The sequence below is a fragment of the Hemibagrus wyckioides genome, linkage group LG06 (genome assembly GCF_019097595.1).
Source record: "Hemibagrus wyckioides isolate EC202008001 linkage group LG06, SWU_Hwy_1.0, whole genome shotgun sequence".
Classification (NCBI taxonomy): domain Eukaryota; kingdom Metazoa; phylum Chordata; class Actinopteri; order Siluriformes; family Bagridae; genus Hemibagrus; species Hemibagrus wyckioides.
Window position 1 is genome coordinate 1,424,880 of NC_080715.1, and position 25,333 is coordinate 1,450,212.

Sequence of the window (25,333 nt, forward strand, 5' to 3'; positions counted from 1 at the left end):
CTTAGACCTCAGACCTTTAACCACAGCTCTAAACTCTGATCATAGCCCCTAAGTCCAATTCACATTTTTGACCATTATCCCTGATCCCTACCCATATCCTTTAACCTAACCATAACCAAACCCACTGCATCATAATCCACATTCACTTAAACACCAATAACAGTGTTTACTGCACAACATGTTCACACTGTATAAACACTACAGAAACAAAAAGGCAGGAGGCATGGGTAAGAGACTGGGATAGATAGAGGGTTTTGTCTTTACTAATCATCTGCCTTCCGTAAATGCAGCCAGTTACCAAGGGTATATTTTAGACCTTAAAATACAAGACAATACAGTGGAAACGACTTACTCAAGAAGAATTTTATCCTTTTTTTTTTTTTTTTTTAGGAATTTTAAATTTACATCATACATCTATGAAAGACACGCACAATATACAAAAAGAGAAAATAGAATTTTCAAACCATCTTTTTTCAAACACTTAGCTAAAAAGTGGAAGTGTTTAGCTGTAAAAGTTCTTTTTAAAGTCACAGACCCAGCAGACCCAGATGTTTAAGGCCCTTAAAATAAAAACAGAAATGAAACAATGTTTTGGAAAAATCCACACGGTAGAAAGAATAATAATCAACAAATTCCTGTATACTGTTTGTACTGCCAGCAGGGTCCACAAGCTTCATTTCAGCATACAGAAAAAAACTAAATCTTACTGAAGATCTCTTTGATCTCTTCTTGAACCTTATTGTTGTGAAACATACTGAGGGCATTGTTCACAGAAAGATTCCAAAACTTCTGAATGTTCCACTGAGCACTGTTAGGGCCATAATCCGGAAATGGAACGAACATCATTTCACCATAAACTGGCCACACCCAGGTGCTCCTCACAAAATTTCTGACAGAAGAGTGAAGAGAATGATCAGAAGAGGTGTCCAACAGCCAAGGAGCACTTGTGGAGAGCTTCAGAAACACCTGGAATTATCAGGTACAAGTGTTTCAAAGAAAATATTAAGTAATGCCCTCATCCACCATGGCCTGTATGCACGATCACCATGCAGGACTCCAGTGCTAAAGGAAAAACGTTGAAGCTCATTTAAAGTTTGCTGTACAAGCCTGTGAAATACTGGGTGAATATAGTCTGGTCAGATGAGACCACAATGAACTCTTTGGATGCCATAATACGCACCATGTTTGGAGGAAAAAGGCAATGGACATCACCCCAAAAACACTAGACCACCAGTGAAGTTTGGAGGTGAGAACATCATGTTGTGGGTCTGTTCTTCACCATACACTACAGGCAAACTTCATATCACTGAAGGAAGGATTAATGGAAAAATGTCCCGAGACCTTCTTGATAAAAATCTGCTGCCACACAATTACACACATTCACAAAAAACACACAAGAATATACACCGACCAGCCATAACATTTTGACCACCTGGGCACCCTGACCGATCTGCGGCTATGCGGCCCCATACACAACAAACTGTCCTGCACTGTGTATTCTGACCCCTTTCTATCAGAACCTGCATTAACTTCTTCAGCAGTTTGATCAACAGTAGCTCGTCTGTTGGATCGGATCACACGGTCCAGCCTTCTCTCCCCACGTGCATCAATGAGCCTTGACCGCCCATGACCCTGTCACCGGTTCACCACTGTTCCTTCCTTGGACCACTTTTTATAGATACTGACCACTGCAGACCGGGAACACCCCACAAGAGCTGCAGTTTTGGAGATGCTCTGATCCAGTGGTCTAGCCATCACAATTTGGTCCTTTTGGTCAAACTCTCTCAAATCCTTACACTTGTCCATTTTTCCTGCTTCTAACATCAACTTTGAGGACAAAATGTTGACTTGCTGCCTGATATATCCCACCCACTAACAGGTGCCATGATGAGGAGATACTCAGTCTTATTCACCTCACCGGTCACTGCTCATTCATTTCCCCCTGGGATTAATAAAGTTCTTTAAATCTTGAATCATAAATGTTATGCCTGATCGGTGTACACTCACAGTTCCCACAAATACACAATATGAGGATACACAGTACATACATGTACACAAAATTCACACACACACACACAAACACCTACCCCGTTACACACTATACAACACACCAAATACCAAGTCGCAGTGTCTGGGATAGGAAACATATCTACACAGAGCCAGTAACAGTACACACATTCCTCATTACACACACACACACACACACACACACACACACAATGTGTTGCAAAATGCAAATAGTGCAACTATATAAGAGTACTCTGAGCTCAGTGTGGGTGCATCCAACATACACACATACACACACACACAGTTTTTTACAGGTTGTGCTGATTCAGTCAGTGTCATTGTGTCCCTGAAGCTCACAGTATTGTGTGTCGATTGTGTGTTAATGCAGGTTTTGAGTGTGTGTGTGCTGACTCTGCAGACCTGTGCCTCTCACCCCGGGGCTTCAGCAGGGGTCAGTGAGGTATATAAACACCCCGGGGCAGAGCGGTGGAGCAGCGATCACACACACACATACACTTGTACGCGCACACAGATCGGTGGAGATGAATCCGGAGCAGCAGATGGAGCAGAGGGGGCGGAGTCAGTGGAGCATCACGGTGTTCGAGGAGGAATACTTCCAGGGAAAGTACTGTCACTTCACCATGGAGTGTCAGAACATCCTGGACCGAGACTTCAGGAAGATCCGCTCCATAAAAGTGGAGAACGGACCGTGAGTGACCTCTGAACCCCCCATATTTACATTTACATATCAATCAGGCCAGGAGCCAATCAGAGCTCAGGAGACACTTTCATCACACCGTCACATCTTATATTTATCTTTAAATAAATATAAATATTGTTATTTAAAATTATTCTTAATACATTATTATTATTTTACTGCTCAAAGGTGTTTTTTTAGATTACTTCGTTTTAGCACCAGATAAAAGCAAAGAAAGATTTTAGATATTAAAGTGCTGCAAAATGATAAACATAGCAGCAAGCAGCGATGTCTGGGGTCCAAGCACTTTTCACAGGAACTGCTCTTGATAATTTCCAGAGAAGAAAATACGCATGTTTTGTGATGTTAGCTCAATGCATGCCGAGACCTGATTGGCCGTCAGTGGCCTCGTTTATGACTCTGTGCTACAGCGCCACCAGCAGGCCGCTGCGAATCCCTTTACTTCTCATGAAAATTGGACAGGTTTCTTTAACCCTTTTAGTTAGCGACTCTTTGAAAGACTCCTGAAAAGTTCCTCAGCTCGCTGGTTGAGCTCATCTCCACTCGTTAGCTGGAGGAACCTTCTGCTCCGTGTTCCTTCTGATAAACAGGAGAACTTCAGCTGCTTCACTTCCTCAGAATATATATATGTTTTTTCACAGTTCTGGTGATTTGATTCTTAACAAATGAGTTAAGTGTTCAAAAGAACATGAAGATGAGCATCATTAGAGTTTCTTCTTTTTCTTCTTCTTCTTTCGGCATCATTAGAATTTGAACTTTAAAATTCTCAAATCAAACTTATTAGATATTAAAATTTACAGCTAAAAGATTTGACCATAATATTAATGAGATGAAACAAATAAAATAAATCTAAAAATCCCAGTATAGTAATGAGCTGGTGTGTGTTTAACCTGGCTACATAAAGTGTGTTTAATATTCTAATAATATTAAAGTGTTTTATGATTCCTAATGTTTGTACTGAACACAAGTTTAATTTTAGTTCTCATTTCAGAGTTAAGCCACACCCACTTTTTGTCTCTCTGTGAATTACACATAAAGGGGGAGATTAGAGTCTATTAATGAGAAGATAATTGTGTGTGTGTGTGTGTGTGTGTTTTGGGTGTGAATGAGACACACTGTGTGGTGATAGTGTGACAAAAAGGCCAGCAGCTGTCACACACACACACACACACACACACACACACACACACACACACCATGTGATGTTTGCTTTGTGTTTCACTGCTGATTAGCAGAGTACAAAGCTCTACACACACACACACTCACACACTCATTAAACACTGTATTAATCCCAAACTGCACACACACACACACACACACAATCCTGTCTCATATCATCTGTCTCTCTAGGTGTCTGTGTAACCGTCTTTCTATGTCACCTCTCCCTCCCTCTCTTTGTTCTCTCTCTCCTCACTTTTCTCCTGTTTCCTATTTCTTTTATTTCACTTCATTATTATTTGTTCCTCCAAACTCTCAATCACACTTTTCCCTTTATCACTCTCTCTAGTAACTCTCTTTCTGTCTCAATATTCATTCATTCATTCATTCATTCATTCTCTCAACTCTTTTCTTTTATTTTACTCTACTGTTCCTCCACATCATCTTCCTGACTCACCTCCTGTATTTACTTACACAGCTCCTCTCTTTGTCCTTATCCTGTGTGTGTGTGTGTGTGTGTGTGTGTGTAGGTGGGTAGGTTACGAGTACCCGGAGTACCAGGGACAGCAGTTTGTGTTGGAGAAGGGAGATTATCCATGTTATCAGGCCTGGAGTGGAAACAGCAGCTACCGCACTGAACACCTTCTGTCCTTCAGACCCATCCAATGTGCTGTATGTCTCTCTCTCTCTCTTTCACACACACACACACACACACACACACACACACACACACACACAGTCCTGAGACCCGTCTCTCTCTCTCCCTGTCCTACAGAAGCACAGCGACAGTAAGTTGTCCCTGTACGAGTGTGAGGATTTCCAGGGTCGGAAGTTCGAGCTGTGTGATGATTATCCGTCTCTGCAGGCCATGGGCTGGTGCAGCAAGGAAGTGCCGTCCATCAAAGTCAACTCTGGAGCGTAAGAACACGCTGCTGTATTACATCACTGTGTCCAGTCGGACTTTATTATGCATTATTACATGCTGGAATCTGATTGGTCAGAAGGTTCTGATTAATACATGATCCTTCCTAAGTTAAAGTTCCAGACAAAATCTCTCCCCCTCCCTCTCTCTCTCCCTCCCTCTCTCCCTCCCTCTCTCCCTCCCTCTCTCTCTCTCTCTCCCTCCCTCCCTCTCTCTCCCTCCCTCTCTCCCTCCCTCCCTCTCCCCTCCCTCTCTCCCTCCCTCCCTCTCCCCCTCCCTCTCTCTCTCCCTCCTCTCTCTCTCTCTCCCTCTCCCTCCCTCTCTCTCTCTCTCTCTCTCCCTCTCCCTCCCTCTCTCTCTCCCTCCCTCTCCCTCCCTCTCTCTCTCCTCTCCCTCTCCCTCCCTCTCTCTCTCCCCTCCCTCCCTCTCTCTCTCCCCCTCCCTCCCTCTCTCCCTCCCCCTCTCCCTCTCCCCCCCTCTCTCTCCCCTCCCCCCCCCTCTCTCCCCCCCTCTCTCCCTCCCTCTCCCCCCTCTCTCTCCCTCTCCTCTCCCTCTCTCTCCCTCTCTCCCCTCCCTCTCCCTCCCTCTCTCCCCCTCCCTCTCCCTCCCTCTCTCTCCCTCCCTCTCTCCTCCCTCTCCTCCCCCTCCCTCTCTCTCTCCCCTCTCCCTCTCTCTTTCCCCCTCCCTCTCTCTCTCTCTCTCTCTCTCTCTCTCTCTCTCCCTCCCTCTCTCCCCTCCCTCACTCTCACTTCCCCTCCCTCTCTCTCTCTCTCTCTCTCCCTCCCCTCTCTCACTCTCTCTCTCACTCCCTCCCCCCCTCCCCCTGTCCTCCTCTCTCTCACTCTCTCTCTTCCTCTCTCTCTCCCTCTCTCTCTGTATCTCTCCCCCTCCCTCTCTCCCTCTCTCTGTCTCCTCCCCCTCCCTCTCTCCCTCTCTCTGTCTCTCTCCCCCTCCCTCTCTCCCTCTCTCTCCCTCTCTCCCTCTCTCCCTCCCTCCCTCCCTCTCTCCCTCCCCTCCCTCCCTCTCTCTCCCTCCCTCTCTCCCTCCCTCTCTCCCCTCCCTCTCTCCCTCCTCTCCCCCCTCTCCCCCCTCTCTCCACCCCCTCCCCCCCCCTCTCCCCCCCTCTCTCTCTCCCTCTCCCTTCCCCTCCCTCTCTCCCCCCCCTCTCTTCCTCCCTCCCTCTCTCCCTCCCTCTCCTCCCTCTCTCCCCTCCCTCTCTCCCCTCCCTCTCCCCCCTCCCCTCTCTCCCCTCCCTCTCTCCCCCTTTCTCCCTCCCTCCCTTCCTTTCTCTCCCTTTCTCCCTCCCTCTCTCCCCTCCCTCTCTCCCCCCCCCTCTCTCCCCCCCCTCTCTCCCCTCCCTCTCTCTCTCTCCAGCTGGGTGGCGTACCAGTTCCCAGGTTACCGTGGTTATCAGTACATCTTGGAGAGAGACCGCCGCGAGGGCGAGTTTAGAAACTATAATGAGTACGGCACGCAGGCTCACACCAACCAGATCCAGTCGATCCGCAGGATTCAGCATTAAACACATACACGATCACATACACACTCTCTCACATACACACACTCTGTCTCTCAAACACACACACACACTCTCTCCTTCCTCACTACATCCTTCCTTGTACTTCCATAAATAATGATTAAACTGTGTGAAAATCCTCCCGAGTGTGGTCTCACTGTTTTTTCTGTTAAACTCTGACACACTGTGTAACTATCAGGACACGACAGTTCCTAAAGCAAATATTAAGTGCACCTTAAGTGTTTAGGGGTATCAGGCAGGGCTGCTCTCCGGCATGTTGTACACCCTAGCCATAGAACCATTGTTGTGTGAAATAAGAAGAAATATCACTGGTCTGTCATTGCCAACTTGTAATACCACATAATGTGTGTCAGCACATGCAGATGATGTTGTGGTCATAGCGAATGGACAGAGTGACATTGACATTTTAACAGGTATTATAAGAAATTTAAAACTGCATCATCTGCAAAAGTGAATTGGGGAAAAAAGTGAAGGTATTTTAAACAGGGATTGGAAAGGTGGGGAACCATATCTCCCAATTAACTTAACATGGAGGACTGGTGGTTTTAAATATTTTGGTGTGTACCTGGGAGACTACAGACTGCTTCAACCCAGATTCCACTCCACAGTACTCATCAGAAAGAACTCATCCCCAAAAAGGCTTACAGATCATATAGAAATATCTTTAATTCAGTTCAGTTTGTCTGTGTGGTATTTTCATATTTGTTTAAAGCAGCGTTACCAAACATTTAGAACTCTTAATCCAATCAATTATTATTATGGGAGCGGAAGCAAGACATCAAGGACCATCACTGAACAAAGGGTATACATGACCATAATTACCATTTAGTATTGCCCGACCATTTGGGTGATAACACCTAGAACAGTACCTAGCCCAGGTGTATGTGACCGTGATGACCATTTAAAGGACATCCGGCTAGATGACAGTATCACCATCATTTGGGGGATACTCGGTTCTTACAATAATTTACATTTAAAGTGAAACTCATTTAAATTACAAACAGGAAACACTGTATAAAATGTTTGATCAGGATTTGTCCTGGGTTCTTTTTGCCTCAGATGTGATGTATTGTGTCACTGCTACACAGCAATAAACAACTTCATTAAGATCTTAGATGCCATCATCATTTTATTTTTCTTACACAGCACCTTTGTTGAGAGAAATTGAGAAGGCATTTGTGAACAAATAAAAGGACGCTTAAATAAATGGAAATGGCTTGTTCCAAAAATGTCTTACATGGGGGCAGAACTCTGGTCATTAACAATCTGGCTGCATCAATGTTATGGCACAGGCTGGCCTTTATTGATCCTCCATCCAAAGCTGCTTTCAGAGCTGCAGGCTATGATGGTGGACTTTTTCTGGGATAGGTTACACTGATTACCTCAGAGTGTTCTGTACTTTCCCAAAGAGGAGAGTGGACAAGGATTGATTCACTTACCATCTCCAGTTTGTACAAAAACTGTAAAAAAAAACTCATGGGCCCAGAGAACCTCTCCAGGAGAGCAGCAGCAAGTGAAATACTGCACACAGTAGGATGATGGGGACTGGACAGGTCACTGGTTTTAAATGGACACTACAAAGCTGAACCCAGGTGGATTACCTGCTTTTTATCAAGTTTTTTGCCCCTGCAGAAGGAGGGCGACTCTTCACTGGCTTCTTGAGGAGCCCCATATCATGTGTGTCCTTGGGCTGATCACCGTTAACAAAAAGGACAGGTGACCTGCAGTGGACAATACTGCATGGCATTGTCTCTGTAAATGCTTTTATCTGCATTTTAAACCCAGAGGTCACACATGAGTGTCCTTTTTGTTTAGAGAGGGAAACAGTTTCATGCTTTTATGAACTGTTTCAGGCTTCGTCCACTGTTTTTATTGAATATCTTTAAGTCTTTTAATGCCCACAGGTTTTTATCCTTGGATTTAAATACATGAGAAGAGAGAGGTTCAAGTGTCAGCTGATTAATTTTATCGTGGACCAGGCGAAACTGGCCGTCTACAGCAGCAGGAAAAACAAAGTGACCCAGAACACACAGACAGATCTAACAACAACCGTTAAGAGACTCATGAAACAGGGATGATTGTTGATTTCATCGTCTATAAAAGCAGGAAGGAGCTGGTGAAGTTCCAGCTGATGTGGAGTTACGGGGAAGCCGTGTGCTCTGGTTTAAAAAAAGAACTGTCTTTTACACCAAAGTTAGAATGATTTTTTATATATTTATTTACTTATTTATTCATCTACTTTTTTGAGTAATTATGTAAATGGCCTCTCTCTCTCTCTCTCTCTCTCTCTCGCATGCACGGTGGAGAGGTGAGTGTGGCGTGTAGAGCGGGTGAGAGCGGTTGGCGTTTTGCCAAATTTTTTCGGCACTGAAGTGCTTTTTTTCTTTCCGTTTAAGATCTCGGAATATTTATATACTTATTGTGTGAGTGTGTGAGTGTGTGAGTGTGTGTGCGGATAATAACTGTGTGTGTGTGAGTAGCGTTTCGGTGAAGCATGGTTATGGCGGATCTGAACGCGAGGTTGTGTGAGAGTTTGACTCGCCGGCGCGGTGTCCGTGTTGTGTGTCCGTGTTGTGTGTCCGGCGCGGTGTCCGTGTTGTGTGTCCGTGTTGTGTGTCCGGCGCGGTGTCCGTGTTGTGTGTCCGTGTTGTGTGTCTGGCGCAGTGTCCGTGTTGTGTGTCCGGCGCGGTTTCCGTGTTGTGTGTCCGTGTTGTGTGTCCGGCACGGTGTCCGTGTTGTGTGTCCGTGTTGTGTGTCCGGCGCAGTGTCCGTGTTGTGTGTCCGTGTTGTGTGTCCGTGTTGTGTGTCCGGCACGGTGTCCGTGTTGTGTGTCCGTGTTGTGTGTCCGTGTTGTGTGTCCGGCGCAGTGTCCGTGTTGTGTGTCCGGCGCGGTGTCCATGTTGTGTGTCCGTGTTGTGTGTCCGTGTTGTGTGTCCGGCGCAGTGTCCGTGTTGTGTGTCCGTGTTGTGTGTCCGTGTTGTGTGTCTGGCGCAGTGTCCGTGTTGTGTGTCCGGCGCGGTTTCCGTGTTGTGTGTCCGTGTTGTGTGTCCGGCACGGTGTCCGTGTTGTGTGTCCGTGTTGTGTGTCCGGCGCAGTGTCCGTGTTGTGTGTCCGTGTTGTGTGTCCGGCACGGTGTCCGTGTTGTGTGTCCGTGTTGTGTGTCCGTGTTGTGTGTCCGTGTTGTGTGTCCGGCGCAGTGTCCGTGTTGTGTGTCCGGCGCGGTGTCCATGTTGTGTGTCCGTGTTGTGTGTCCGTGTTGTGTGTCCGGCGCAGTGTCCGTGTTGTGTGTCCGTGTTGTGTGTCCGTGTTGTGTGTCCGTGTTGTGTGTCCGGCGCGGTGTCCGTGTTGTGTGTCCATGTTGTGTGTCCGTGTTGTGTGTCCGGCGCAGTGTCCGTGTTGTGTGTCCGTGTTGTGTGTCCGGCGCGGTGTCCGTGTTGTGTGTCCGTGTTGTGTGTCCGGCACGGTGTCCGTGTTGTGTGTCCGTGTTGTGTGTCCGTGTTGTGTGTCCGTGTTGTGTGTCCGTGTTGTGTGTCCGGCACGGTGTCCGTGTTGTGTGTCCGTGTTGTGTGTCCGTGTTGTGTGTCCGGCACGGTGTCCGTGTTGTGTGTCCGTGTTGTGTGTCCGGCACGGTGTCCGTGTTGTGTGTCCGTGTTGTGTGTCCGGCACGGTGTCCGTGTTGTGTGTCCGTGTTGTGTGTCCGTGTTGTGTGTCCGTGTTGTGTGTCCGTGTTGTGTGTCCGGCACGGTGTCCGTGTTGTGTGTCCGTGTTGTGTGTCCGGCACGGTGTCCGTGTTGTGTGTCCATGTTGTGTGTCCGTGTTGTGTGTCCGTGTTGTGTGTCCGTGTTGTGTGTCCGGCACGGTGTCCGTGTTGTGTGTCCGTGTTGTGTGTCCGGCACGGTGTCCGTGTTGTGTGTCTGTGTTGTGTGTCCGTGTTGTGTGTCCGGCGCGGTGTCCGTGTTGTGTGTCCGTGTTGTGTGTCCGGCGCGGTGTCTGTGTTGTGTGTCCGGCGCGGTGTCCGTGTTGTGTGTCCGTGTTGTGTGTCCGTGTTGTGTGTCCGGCGCAGTGTCCGTGTTGTGTGTCTGTGTTGTGTGTCCGGCGCGGTGTCCGTGTTGTGTGTCCGTGTTGTGTGTCCGTGTTGTGTGTCCGTGTTGTGTGTCCGGCATGGTGTCCGTGTTGTGTGTCCGGCATGGTGTCCGTGTTGTGTGTCCGGCATGGTGTCCGTGTTGTGTGTCCGGCGAGTGTAGAGGAATGTTGTTTAGCAGTCGGTAACGTGGTGGGGCATGAGAACATTGTCTCTGCCTCCAGAATGAACAGTGCCATTGTGGTGTTTCTGAATAATGTTGAGAAAGTCAGAAATCTGATTCAGAAAGGTATTGTGATTAATAATGAGTCAATACTGGTTTCTCCCCTCAGTTCCCCAGCTAAGAAAATTATGTTCTCCAACATCCCTCCTTTTATCTCTGATGAAGCTATCTGTAAAGAACTGTCTCAGTACGGGCGAATTGTCTCCCCCATTAAGAGAATCCCTCTTGGCTGTAAGTCCCCACTGGTGAAGGACTTGGTGTCCTTCAGGAGAATGGTCTTCATGGTTTTTAAAGAGCTGAATGCTGTTTTTAAATTCAGAGTTGAAGGCTTTGACTACAATCTGTTTGTTTCTTCTGATACAGATATTAAGTGTTTTAAATGTGGAAAAACTGGTCATCTTGCTCCATCTTGCTTTTCATAAGAACAAGAGACAGTACACGTGGGCCCATGCCATAGATAACACACTCTCCCTGGCGAGATTAGATTGTTTTTATGGTTTTAAACACCAGCTAACGTTTTTTACAAAGTGTTTTATTGTTCCAGCAGGTATCTCTGACCACAGCATGGTCCAGTGTACTATCACTAAAGAGAAGGTTAAACCTAGGAGTGCCTACTGGCATTTTAACACTGCTCTTTTAGAAGATGCTAATTTTTAAGAGTCTTTTATTTATTTATGGAATTGTTTTAAACATGAGAAGGCAGCTTTTAGTTCACTTCAGCTGTGGTGGGATGTGACAAAAGCACAAGTCAAAGAATTCTGTCAACAGTACACTCTCAATGTCACAAGAGACATTGTTAGATCTCTGAAAGCTCTGGAGATAGAAATAGTGGAGCTCCAGCGTTTGGAGGCCACTGGAAATCAAGGGCATGTTGAAGCCCTCAAACATAAAAAAGCCAAAATGGACGACCTGTTAGACATTACAGCACAGGGGGCGCTGGTCCACTCACGCTTTAAAAGCGCTGCTGAGATGGATGCTCCTTCAAAGTTCTTTTTCAGTTTAGAGCAGAAGAATGGTCAGAAAAGATTCATACATGCTGTGTGAACAGAATCAGGGGATCTCTTATCTGAGCCCACTGAAATTCACCAGCAGACAGTAAGCTTCTACTCGAAGCTGTACAGCAGTGAGTGGTCAGGGGCACAAGCGGTGGAGGACAGCTTCCTCATGGACCTGCCAAAGCTCTCTGAGCGAGCGGCCAGAGGGTTGGACACAGAGCTGACGCTGGAGGAGGTTCATGAGGCTCTCCAGGAGATGGAGAATGGATGGATGTCAGGTATAGACGGTCACCCTGTCGAGTTCTACAAGGCATTCTGGGCCGTCATAGGGCAGGACGTGCTGGATGTCCTACGGGACAGCGTACGGAGAGGTGAACTCCCGTTGAGCTGCAGGAGGGCCGTCCTGACCCTGCTACCGAAGAAGGGAGACCTGACCCACCTGAAAAACTGGCGCCCGGTCTCCCTACTGTGCACTGACTGCAAGCTGCTCTCAAAAGCATTAGCCTCGAGACTGACTAAGGTAATGGAGCAGCTCATTCACCAGGACCAGACGTACTGTGTGCCTGATAGGTCCATATTCGATAATGTGTATCTAATTCATGACATTTTGGACGTCTCCAGGCTATTGGGCTTAAAGACTGGTCTGATTTCTCTAGATCAGGAAAAGGCTTTTGACCGGGTTGAACATGAATATTTGTGGAAGGTGCTGGAAGCCTTCGGGTTCAACCCAGGTTTTATAGCCATGATCAAGGTGTTGTACAATAACATTGAGAGTGTACTGAAGGTTAACGGTGGTTTATGTGCTCCTTTTAGAGTGTACAGAGGGATCAGGCAGGGCTGTTCCCTCTCTGGAATGTTGTACTCTCTAGGTATTGAACCTCTTTTAAATAAGTTAAGAAGTAATCTCTCTGGTTTTAATATTCCACATGCTAATGCCTCAATATGTTTATCAGCTTATGCAGATGATCTGGTAGTGATGATAAACACACAGAATGATGTCAATGTTTTAACTGATATTTTAAATGACTTTCAAATTTTATCCTCCACCAAGGTTAACTGGTCTAAAAGTGAAGCCATTTTAGTTGGGGAGTGGGGAGGTGGGCAACCGTCACTACCAGGAGGCTTAGCGTGGAAAAGAGGTGGTTTTAAATACTTGGGTGTCTACCTGGGGAACAATGAGATTTTAAACAAAAATTGGGAAGGTTCTGTTGAACATGTGAAGGGCAGACTGAGCAGGTGGAAGCGGCTGGTTCCAAAGATGTCCTACAGGGGGAGAACGCTGGTCATCAACAACCTCGCCGCGTCGTCCCTCTGGCACAAGCTGGCATGCGTGGATCCGCCGCCAAACCTGCTGGCAAACATCCAGGCCCTGCTGGTGGACTTCTTCTGGGACGGTCTACACTGGATTCCACAGAGTGTTCTCCACCTGCCCAAAGAAGAAGGAGGACAGGGGCTGGTCCAGCTGTCCAGCAGAGCCGCAGCCTTCCGCCTCCAGTTCATCCAGAGGCTCCTCACTGAACATGTCGGACTTGTCGAGGGCAGAGGACCTGGCAGCGTGTATGGGACTGCGGTCCCTGCGTGTTGTCAATCAGCTCCTACACCGCTGGAGATCTGCATTGACATCAGAGGAGCGTGTTCAGCTAATGGACTATTCACACACAGAGACTGGTCCTACAGAGGACGAACCCTTTCCCCAGCTGAACATCACTCCTGACCTCGACGGGTGTGCAGGCCCCCTCCTGGAGTGTCGGGGTGAAGGGGAGATGGACTTTGGGTCAGTGTCGGGGAAGCTGCTCTACAGAGCGTGTGTAAAGGTTTTAAATAAGAAGAAGCTGAGTGGGAGGGTGGACACCCCATGGAGAAGTGTACATGGTTTTACTGATGATTTTAAACCAGAGTGGACGCACTGTATAAACCACCGTTAACTAAAAAATCTGCTGACCTCCAATGGAGGATTTTACACTGTATTATCTCTGTGAACTCTTTTATTTCTGTTTTAAATCCTGATATTGCACATGATTGTCCTTTTTGTTCACAGAGAGAAACAGTTTTTCATGTTTTTATTCACTGCTCCAGGTTACAGTCACTGTTTGTGTTCTTACGGAGCATTTTAAGAGCTTTTAATGTTGTTTTTACTTTTCAGTGTTTTATTTCTGGTTTTAAGTACGTCAGAAAACACCGGTTCAGGTGCCAACTGATTAATTTTATATTTGGTCAGGACAAAATGGTGATATACCTGAGCCGGAAAAACCAAATAACACAGAACACTGACTGTGACGCCATAAGAATCCTGAATCAAAATCAAATCAAGAATTTTAATTGATTTTAATTTTTATAAAAGTATGAATGACTTGGATGTTTAAATGTGTGTGGTGTTGTGATAATGTGTTCTGTTGCAGAAGGAAAAATGAACTTTGCAGCAGAACTAAACTAATCACTCATATTTAAAATAATTTACTGACATTATTTTAATACGTATTTATTTATCTATTTATTTAAGTCACTGTGACTTATATGTGACTTGTGTAAATAAAGATGCGTAAAAAGTCAAAGTCTCTCTCTCTCTCTCTCTCTCTCTCTGGCTTACATCAACCAGATCCAGTCGATCCACAGGATTCAGAACTAAACACACACACACACCTTTCTCACTACATCCTTCCTTGTACTTCCATAAATAATGAGTGTGGTCTCACTGGTTTTTCTGTTAAACTCTGACACACTGTAACTGTATCAGGACACGACGGTTCCTAAAGCAAATATTTCCACAGAAATCAAACATTAAATATTAAAAACACTACAGGCAGAGGAACTGAATGTTCTCAGAACGGTTGTTTTTTAAAGGAACAGATCAGCTAAAAAACCCAGCACACACCATGTATAAATCACATGTACAAATCACCTGGATTCTGGATTCTGACTTTGACCACCAAATGTGTTTTACCCAAAACACATATGTGCATATATATATACACACACACACACACCCTGATCATCAATAACACTAGGCGCTGACCGGTGAAGTGAATAAGTCTGATGATCTCCTCATCATGGCACCTGTTAGTGGGTGGGATATATTAGGCAGCAGGTGAACATTTTGTCCTCAAAGTTGATGTTAGAAGCAGGAAAAATGGACAAGTGTAAGGATTTGAGCTTTGAGTTTGACCAAAAGGACCAAATTGTGATGTCTAGACCACTGGATCAGAGCATCTCCAAAACTGCAGCTCTTGTGGGGTGTTCCTGGTCTGCAGTGGTCAGTATCTATAAAAAGTGGACCAGGGAAGGAACAGTGGTGGACCGGAGACAGGGTCATGGGCGGTCAAGGCTCATTGATGCACGTGGGGAGAGAAGGCTGGACCGTGTGATCCGATCCAACAGACGAGCTACTGTTGATCAAACTGCTGAAGAAGTTAATGCTGGTTCTGATAGAAAGGGGTCAGAATACACAGTGCAGGACGGGTCAGCAAAAGGAGGACCAACACAATATTATAACAATATTATTGTTATTACATAACAATAATGTTATGGCTGGTCAGTGTATATTAATAATTTGGCTAATTATTTATATCAATAATCAGCTCCTTCAGCAGGACATGTAGCTCCACATAAACATGTTTAAAAGATTCATTAATGTCATGTAAAGAAGGAGCAGGTAACAGGGAAGGAGTCTCCAGTGTCAGTGCTTTGACAGTGTTAATTGTCAGACAGAATTAATTTATTTTCCGAACATTTTACACCAGTTCACATTTCAGGGCAAGAAAATGTTTGAAATGCTGTCACGTCATCACACAGAGACAGACAGACAGAGAGATAGACAATTTCTGATGTAACACATGACATTACAGACACCCACACACACACACACAGCTCACGTTAACACACTCACATGATTTCAACTTCGCTCTGTAGCTACGGTTTAAAAGTTCACAATCAGCATCCTGTTCTGAGTCCGTCTATTGGTTTGTTTGTCCAGGAGCCTGCAAATACACACACACACACACACTCACACACACACACACACACACACACACACAGGTATCTGGCAGAAAATTCCACACCCAGACCAGGATCTCCTAATAAATGTTCAACTGTACCCACCTTTCACAAACACATTTCAGGTGTGGAGTATTAAAAGTGGTGTGAAGTCTCTGCTCTGCTGCAGAGCCGATGTGTGTGTGTGTGTGTGAGTGTGTGTGTGGCTGGAGAGGACAGAAACGTGTGTGTGTGTGTGTGTGTGTGGACTCCTCAGGAGACACGGTGAGTCACTTTCAGTCTTCTGTAAGTGGAAAACAGACAATGGATTATCTGACAGGTTTCTGGGGTTAATCCGCTGGATGGATGTGATTTAGGATCTAATATATGAAGATCTTGTGAAGAACAGATCATCGTGAGTTGTTGTGTTGGAAATGACATGCTAGGAACATGCTAATGTGGCGCTCGAGTCCTTGTCTAGCTTTCGAGGCTTGTTTTAAGTTGCCTGCGATCGCTTTAAAAGACTCAGGCAGCTAAAGCAAGTCTGGAACGCCGCAGACACCACAACTGAGCCTGAGAGAGAGACAGGAAACAGGAAGTCTATATATGGTCTGAACTCTTCACTATGTTTATGAAAAGCTGAAGAGTGACATTAAGATTCTAGCTAGACATTAAGTCTTGTTTTATTTCCTTATTCTTTTCCTTATGGGTAAAAGTTCTAGTGAACAGTAATGTTATCTATCAATCAAGCTGAGTGGGCGGGATCAAGTCTGATAAAGTGTGTAATAAAAAAAAAATTAAAAATCTCCATGTTTTATTCCTCTTATAGCACAACATTTTTCTATCTTAATCATATCATGTGTTTTTGATCCATTTATAGTAACATTTAATATCTGTGAAGCGAATTAGATCCTGGTGACACTTATGTAAACATTTTTATTCCTTCACCAGGCTCTTCATTCTCTCTCTTCATGTTTATAAATTTATTACAAAATAAATAAATAAATTTTTACTGACGACCGTTAGATAAAAATGTGAGAAAGCATAAAAGAATCATGAATCATTCTCAAATGATTCAGTGTCCGTTTCTGGACTTTACTGGACAACATTTCTTCCACTTCACTTATGGGCAAAATAGCCATATGTCTATGTTATTGTTTACAATGCATTTATTTTCACTTTTTTACTCATTTACTCGTCAAACATTTTTCCACATCATTTGTTTTTCACTTAAAAACAATTCCTTTATACCCACACAATTCATTTATTATAATTATTATTTAAAGTCATTTATTATTTGCAGTTGATGTTAAACCTGATTTGTGAGTCAGTGAATCATTTCAAGGATGTCAGATTGGCTCATGTGTTCAGTGAGCCATTATTCCTGTTTGTGTTTGTTTTGTATTTTATATGGAGAATCGTTCAACAAAAATTCCTTGTACACTTTTATTTGTGTTCAAAAAAAGTACAAAAAAGTCTGTTATATGAATATTAACATTAAATATGAGCACTGCCGAATTTTCCACACTCCTTTAGTCTGCTTTAAAATCACTGGATTTTGCGTCCTGTGAGATCAGTGTGTTTGATCAGAATGAACAAATAAATGAATCGCTATGAATCATTTAGACAAATGACTCGAGTCACTTTCAGCTCTAGAATCCAGGAGGAGACGTGATGTACTGAACTCGGTCTGAAGTTCCAAAATTACCCTTACAAAATGACAAATAATATAAATGTTTAAGTGTAAATGATAAATATTAATGCATGAATTACTTTTATATATTAGATATGAAATAATAAAAATATTAGCACATTTATTTGAGTATGAAATTGGAGCCATGTTGAGTATGTTAGTGATTGTGCAGGTCTGAATAAAGATTCAGTATCTCTTCACTCTGCTGGAGCTTTTATATGATTTTATTTTATTATCAAATAAGACACACAAATCATATTCATCAATAAAATGAAGAAAGTGGAGTGAAGTGGAAATGTCTGACCCTTCGCAGAAGTGGAGAGGTCACTGGTGTTCAGTATGTACTGTTGGTTATTGGTTGTTAGTCTATTACAACACGCTTCAATCATAAACAAACAAACCGATCATACATCAAGTTATTAACAAATATAAATATTTATAATAAATCTACAACTTACAAATGTACCACTTACAATACACAAATCTGACATTATTTATTTACTTGTGAAGATGAAGAGATGAGGAGCAGCTGATCGAACAGTCCTGTATTTCCTTCACAAGGTGGCGCTGTTAACACTTTACTGATCCAACATGACCACAATGAACAAACACTCTCAGTAAATAACAAAAGAAAAAGAAAACACTATTGTCTACTATTTGTATATGACTCACGTGCGAGAAATAATTAAAGATAAATGTGTAAATGTACTCAGACAGATGTTTTGTCTTCATGTCATTTTATTGAATTCATTGTGAAGGGTCTGTAAATGAACAGGAGTTTAAACTCACCTCTATTTCTCTCTCTCTCACACACACACACACACACACACACACACAGACACTCACACACACACACACACACACACACACACACACACACAGACACAGACACTCACACACACAGACACTCACACACACACACACACACACACACACAGACACTCACACACAGACACTCACACCATCATCCGGCTTTACTAAAACCTGATTTGTTTGAATATTGAGGAATTATTTATTTATCCTGTGCACGTGTTTTATATTTTATCAACAGCTCAGAAGAATACATCATATGATATAATATAATATAATATAATATAATATAATATATGATATGATATGATATGATATGATATGATATGATATGATATGATATGATATGATATGATATGATATGATATATGATATGATATGATATGATATGATATGATATGATATATAATATAATATGATATGATATAATATAATATAGTATAATATAATATAATATAATATATAATATAATATAATATAATATAATATGATATAATATGATATAATATAATATAATATAATATAATATAATATAATATAATATAATATAATACATGTGTGATTATATAGTCCGTGTCTATATGGACATAAAGTGGTCCGGCTTTTACATTTATGACCCCATGTTGCGTGCACGTGCCAGATGTCTGGTCCTTCTGAAATGTTCCTGTTTGCAGAGACGCAGTGAAGCGCGTGCTTTAAAAATAGAGAAAATACAGCGCGAGCGCTTTTCCCCTGCTGTTTACTGAGAGTTAAAGCAGCGTAAAGGGGTGAGAGAGAGAGAGAGAGAGAGAGAGAGAGAGAGAGAGAGAGCGCGCGCTGAGATTTATCATTCACCGCATGTCAAACACTCCACTTCTCCATAGAAACCCCGCATGTGCAGGCAGGAACTTTATTAAAGGCAGATAGCGGGATGATAAGCGGCGCTGGCTCGCTATCCGTTCCTCTTTTCCTCCTTTTTCTCTTTTTTATGATGCTGATTGCTGGTAGAAAAGATGACAGAGGTAAATTGCTCTTTTAATTAAAGCAATGCTGCAGAGGAAATTGTCCTCGGTGAATAGTGGTGCTCAGAGATGGAGCTCGAGACAGTTGCCTAGAAACTTCAATCTGCCTCGCATTTATTCCAGATCACAGTTTTGAGATAAAGTTTAATAAAAAATCTTCTCACCCCCTCACTCACTCACACACACACACACACACACACACACACAGAATGAAAGCCTGCTCCCCTTCAGCAGCGCACAGACCTGCAGGACAGAACCTGGTGTTTAACATGTATCTCTCAGGTACTGCGCCTTTTTGTGTGAAATCAGACGTTTTTTTATTTAAAGTGAGGATGTGAGTGTCACTGAGGAGGTGTGCATGGTGCTGATGGTGGTGATGGTGGTGGTGGTGGTGGTGGTGGTGGTGGTGGTGCTGATGCTGCGTGCTGGAGATCCGGCTCCTCTTTTGTCGGATGTCGGAAATCCTTTTTCCTGAACGCGCTTCCTGACTTCAGCAGAAAAAGTCCAGAGCGCAAAAAAATCCCACCAGAAGCGCGAGCTTTCAGATTTCTAATTTCTCTTCAGCATTTTAATGCCTCTGTTCAGCTGTCTAAAAATAATGAGATTAAAAAAACGATTTCTTTCTTCATTTATTGTATTTTTATGGGATTGTTTTTCCCCTCTCTTTAAATATCCAACTCTTTCCGTTTTAACTATATTTCCATTGTTTTATTTAACTATTAATCTACAATACAGCAAATGTACAAAACTGTATTCTTTAATTACATATTTTTATATTTATTCATTTTTTAAGATCCGACAGAAAATTTACTGAAGGAAAGTAAAAGTTCGTCTTGGAGTCCCATCAATGCAGGAGTACAGAAAGGTAAGATTATTATTATTATTATTATTATTATTATTATTATTATTATTATTATTATTATTATTATTTCATTTATTTCTATATTTAGACATTTATGTCGACATTTATTTTCAGAATTTGTTTTTAAATTTCCTAAATATAAAATTAAGATATAAACCTTTACATTTCTGTTCTGTTCAAGAATCCTCTCTCTTGGGTTTAATTATATTCACAGATAAAAACCCCAACAACTTTTATTTATTTATTTCACATCCAACTTTCAACATTCTTTTTTTCTTTTTTAATTTCTTAAAAGCAAAAATCATCTCCACATATTAAACTAACTAATGTTTTGCATCTATATTTCTACATTAGGGGATTAATACTGAGTAAAGAAAAAGATCCGATTTATGTTTTTATTATACTGTTAATTATTATTATTGATTTTTTTTTTGCTACACTGTTAAATTAACGCTAATAAAATTATTTATCCTGGTCTTTAATTAAACAGGCGACAAATTCAGCTTCTTTATTTTTTTCTGTAGCTGCACGATTTAAGAAACACATTTTATCGCCGTTTCTCGTGTTAAAATGAAATCGCAAATTGTAATTTTAAATATTTCATTCAATTCAAGAATATCAATTTAAATATATATTTTTATTATTATTTTATTTGATCCGTAATTGGAATAAATTGTTAATAAAGCGCGCGCGCTTCCTGAAAATCAAACAAGCATGGTAATAACATTAGATTAACATTAAACTGACATTAATATATCTGTGATAATAAATAAAAATACTGAAGTGTGTTTTCTGGAAGAAGATTCAGAATAAATTTTTATTAATACAAACTTTTTTTCACGACTTCTCTAGCAATAAAGAACTGGAATATAAATGATCAGTATCTGTGTTTCAGTCAGAGAATCTCGTAAAATATATTTATATCTCATAAAATATTTAATAAAATACACGACTTCCGGTGATGAAAATATGGCTTCGTATTATTCATGTTTTTTTTAAGCAGATTTAAAGCATTGTGAATGAATCCTCTGTTTAAAATCTCCGACAGTTCAAGAGCTGAGATTATACAAAATAAAATCCAAATAAATCCCGCAATTTTTAAAAACAATACTCCAGTAAATGTCTCTTCCGGTCTGTGACGGGTTTCAGAAATATAGATGAAGTTAAATCCACCTCTGAGACCCTACACAGAGAAAAAAGCTTTAAAAACATTGAGACACATTCATTATCATTGTTATTAGCGATCATCATTTTACCTGAAATAGAAAATCTAGAATCTAATACAAATAATCTAAAATCCCGAATAATGAAAGTGAAGGAGGGATAATGCACTCATTTATTTTAAAACACACTGATTTCAGCTTTTTCTCCTTTTGTAATGAGTTTATTAATCACCTGTCGGTATGATATTATTATTATTATTATTATTATTATTATTATTATTATTATTATTATTATTAAATATTTCGCGGTCATTGTAGATGTTTGTTTGTTTATGTTATAGAGTTTTATGAATATAAAATACTGAACTGTTGTGTATTTGAAGAAAACATTAAGTCACTAACTAACTAATCAATCAGAGAAAACACATCGCACTCACGAGCTCACAATCTCACTACGGACTAAATAAAGCTGGAAATGTACATTCTATTCAACACTCGATTTTTATATTATTAACAATTTATATTAAAAAACTGAGCAGCGACAAACGAGCCCACAAATATATTCTTAAATTTTACTTCTCCGTTTAAACTCTAGACATTTTTTCACACTGATAAATATTCCAGTCTGTTATAGTGTCCGAGTCCGTGATAAAATTCGGAAATGAAGGAACATGATAAAATGAATGCATAAATAAATATATAAAAATAACACTGATAACGAGTGATTATTAATATTTCTTTCTTTCTTTTATTTATTAAAATATCCCCTCGGTTTGCTGTTCCGTTGATCACTTCCTTTATTCTTCTCTTTTAGTCTTCATATCATTTCAGAGTAAAATAAAAGGTTATTTCGGCTTTAGTAAATGAGGACAGAAATAAAATCCGCATTGTTCAGGTCTTAATGTGAAACAATATTAATGTTTTAGCGTGAGAAAAAAATACTTTAATTTGAAAGGTTTAAATGAAAATAAATCATTTATATTCGATCTACTTTACAGCTCTAATGCTCTAATGAGATTAGAATTCCGCTTAAAGAACAGAAATAAAATAATTAACATTTTAGTAATAAACCCCCTGTTAGGAATGATGTTTAAATCACTGGATTAAAAAAAAAGATGTGCAGTTTCTAAAAAAAAACAAACACAAAATTCAATATTATTTCATCCAGGATAAAGGAAAACAATGATCTTTGGGTTGTGATTTCTTTGTTGTATTTTGAGAAGGAATTACTAGCTATTTATTATTATTATTATTATTATCCAAAAACACAGTTGATTTTTCCTACAATCATGGCATTAAGGATGAACACAAAGCTCCAGCACTTCCTCCCCAACTGCTGTGCTCTTGAGCACTTACCCAGTTACCCAAATACCCCGGTACCCCAGTCTGCCCTGGACGAAGATAAACCCCACCTCCACCAAAGAGCTTACAGTGTGTCATGTATTCAAGTCCCAATGCAAAAGGATTTCTGTAGAATTTCTGACTCAATATAATAAAAACAGTTTGGATTTGGTCTGGGAATCGAGCTGGACTTTACATCTTTGTTTCTAAAAAAAAGCTTCATTTATTTAGCTAATGACAACATTAAAAAAAAACAAACAAACAAAAACCCCACACACCTCACTCACCACCTGAACTTCTCCTCAGCCGAGTGTAACTGACCTCCAGGTGACCGAGTTCACCCGATCACTGTATAAACATTAGTCTCCACTGACTCTGTGTAAAGTCTTACCTACTTTACTCTGTATCTCTGCTCTGTTTATCGTGTTTTAGACATTCTGGGATTGGGATTATTTAAAAAAAAAAATAGTAACAAACACTGCTGTTCTGCAGGAAGTGGTCAGATCCAGCTGTGGCAGTTTCTCCTGGAGCTCCTGTCGGATAGCTCCAACGTGTCGTGTATAGCATGGGAGGGAGCGAGCGGTGAGTTTAAGCTGACCGACCCAGACGAGGTGGCCCGACGCTGGGGGGCGCGTAAGAGCAAACCCAACATGAACTACGACAAGCTGAGCCGCGCTCTGCGCTACTACTATGACAAGAACATCATGAGCAAAGTTCACGGCAAGCGCTACGCCTACAGGTTCGACTTCCGGGGTCTGGCGCAGGCCTGCCAGCCAACTTCCTCTTCCGCTTCCTCCTCCTCTTCCTCCGAGGCCCTTTACACACTCCACACCAACTTCACCTCCATTCCATTCTCAGGAATCTCCAAGCTGAACCTGGTGGCTCCCGGCGTCGGTCCTCACGGCTTTCCGTACTGGACCGGATCCGGACCCACACTGTACCCGGGTCATGGCCTGCAGCCGCCTACGCATTTCAGTGCGGCGCACATCAGCTGCGTGAACAACATCAACCACCTCAACAACATAAACAATCACTATAACTGAGTGGGCAGAGCCATGTGGGTGTCGGAATTTTCCAGAAAAGGCTGGTCAAGGTGACTGGATTTGTAGCTAATCTTAAAAAACTCTCCATGTCGCTGATCTTCTCCGAGTACAATAACAAATCCGCTCACTTTGACTCGCGGTACCTCTGTGCTAACAGATTTCTAACCCGGGCCTCTGTAAACAGAGTTAGCATAAACTCTGAATATCGGCTAACTGCAAATCCAACCACAGAGTCACAGACTTTGTGAACAATTAGCTGTTATAAGTTGCGGGATCATTATTTAGCAGAGTAATTAGTATTAAATCTGTAAATAATTTGCAGGATGTGTCGTAGCCTAGTGTGGCAATGATGCCATTTTGGATATAGCAACAAGCTAGTGAGCTAAACAATGTAAACAACAACACAAGTGCTGGCTAGCTCAGCTGGAATGTAATTATAAAAGCCTGATGCACATGTGTGTGAACAATATTAACCAGAAAACATTCATAAAAAAAACAAAACAAAACAACAATCTGTCTTTATTAGCAACTTTTATCGCTAAGCATTTTTAGACAGTTGCATGCTAATGAATGTAGCCTGGTCACAAACAATAAAGATGTTGCTATAGTAAGATTTCCAGGTTTTTTTGTAGCATGTTGCACTGATATTAGGATGAGGGGCCTGGCTGTTGAATCAGGATGAATTAAATCTGGAACAAATGAAGAACTGTAAATAAATGAAGCTCTAAAGCTGATGTTCTGCTGCTGCTTCTCACTGAATTCTTCAACGCTAAGAACGGGTTTTCTTACATTTACGCTAACATGAATTAAAGTTCATCAGTTTGATACACAACATGTGCAGAATTTTTTCCTGATTATCAAAATAATAATAATAATAATAATAATAATAATAATAATAATAATAAGGCAGTGGAGCTGTTCAGTTGAAAGGTTATAAAGAGTTTTACAGCAGACTGGGATTCACTAACGTACTAATAATCATGACTTAGAGTGGTCTTTATAGCTTATAAACACTCTTCAAGCTGATCCATATGGTGGCTGAGAAGTGTTATAACGCAATATCAAATCAGAAAACACAAGGACGAACCAGACAAAGCGGAAAAGGTAGGTATAGTTTGTGAATGGAATTCTTTCCTCTGATTGGACAAGACATCTGTCACTCAGGATCTACAGGAAATAGGAAATCTAACTTTATTATTAACTATCAAATACTTAGCCAAAATAACGGAGATCTCAGTCAGCAGATGAGAAGAAGCAGGTTTCTTTATTCAGACATGCAGTCAATCACATGCATTTCTGAAGAGAGCAGCTGGTCTGAAAACCCCCGAGAAATTCCCCTCTACTTATACCCCAGGCGCCCCATGGCGCCTACTTGTCTCTAATTTGAATATTTTACATTTTATATTTTACATACGGGTCGTTTCGACCGCACACACTGCTCCCCACAGATCATCTTGGCCTCACTTGCTGCCTTCCACAACCATGTTTAAATACCCTGATCTCTTCTTCTATGTTATTTTGACATTTCCTTATCTGCTTGATCCAAGTTAGATGCGCTGCTATGTTTAAGTAAGCCTTGCAATTATGCTGTCTCATATCCTCCCCGCTTCATCGCTGGCGTTCCAATGCTGTTGTGACCATAGACTAGATCACACTGCCCTAACAGCCCACCACTGTCATATCACAGTAACCTGGCTCCACACCCACTGTTTTCCCCTTGCCTTAGTGCATATCTTGGGCCCTGAGCCTTTAAGGGTTTCATTGCCTTTTCTTGGTGCCTGCAAAGCATTATTTATGATTACATAATCAC

General features: G+C 42.0%; 2 protein-coding genes across 2 annotated transcripts; both read left to right on the forward strand.

The window, feature by feature from the left end:
• Window positions 1–2,380: 2,380 nt before the first annotated feature.
• On the forward strand, window positions 2,381–6,424 carry cryba2b (crystallin, beta A2b). Its single transcript, XM_058392951.1, has 4 exons — window positions 2,381–2,716; window positions 4,414–4,555; window positions 4,659–4,801; window positions 6,180–6,424. The coding sequence occupies exons 1-4, from the start codon at window positions 2,550–2,552 to the stop codon at window positions 6,325–6,327; spliced, it is 600 nt and encodes a 199-aa protein (XP_058248934.1). The 5' UTR covers window positions 2,381–2,549; the 3' UTR covers window positions 6,328–6,424.
• Window positions 6,425–18,708: 12,284 nt separating this feature from the next.
• Window positions 18,709–24,278, forward strand: fev (FEV transcription factor, ETS family member). The gene is made up of 3 exons (XM_058392873.1): window positions 18,709–19,396; window positions 19,908–19,979; window positions 22,973–24,278. The coding sequence occupies exons 1-3, from the start codon at window positions 19,324–19,326 to the stop codon at window positions 23,521–23,523; spliced, it is 696 nt and encodes a 231-aa protein (XP_058248856.1). The 5' UTR covers window positions 18,709–19,323; the 3' UTR covers window positions 23,524–24,278.
• Window positions 24,279–25,333: the final 1,055 nt, after the last annotated feature.

Coding starts and splice junctions, on each gene's coding strand:
- fev (XM_058392873.1), top strand. CDS start 19,324: ATGAAAGCCTGCTCCCCTTCAGCAGCGCACAGACCTGCAGGACAGAAC. Junction 19,397..19,907: donor GTTTAACATGTATCTCTCAG/GTACTGCGCCTT, acceptor TCATTTTTTAAG/ATCCGACAGAAAATTTACTG. Junction 19,980..22,972: donor CAATGCAGGAGTACAGAAAG/GTAAGATTATTA, acceptor GCTGTTCTGCAG/GAAGTGGTCAGATCCAGCTG.
- cryba2b (XM_058392951.1), top strand. CDS start 2,550: ATGAATCCGGAGCAGCAGATGGAGCAGAGGGGGCGGAGTCAGTGGAGC. Junction 2,717..4,413: donor ATAAAAGTGGAGAACGGACC/GTGAGTGACCTC, acceptor GTGTGTGTGTAG/GTGGGTAGGTTACGAGTACC. Junction 4,802..6,179: donor ATCAAAGTCAACTCTGGAGC/GTAAGAACACGC, acceptor CTCTCTCTCCAG/CTGGGTGGCGTACCAGTTCC.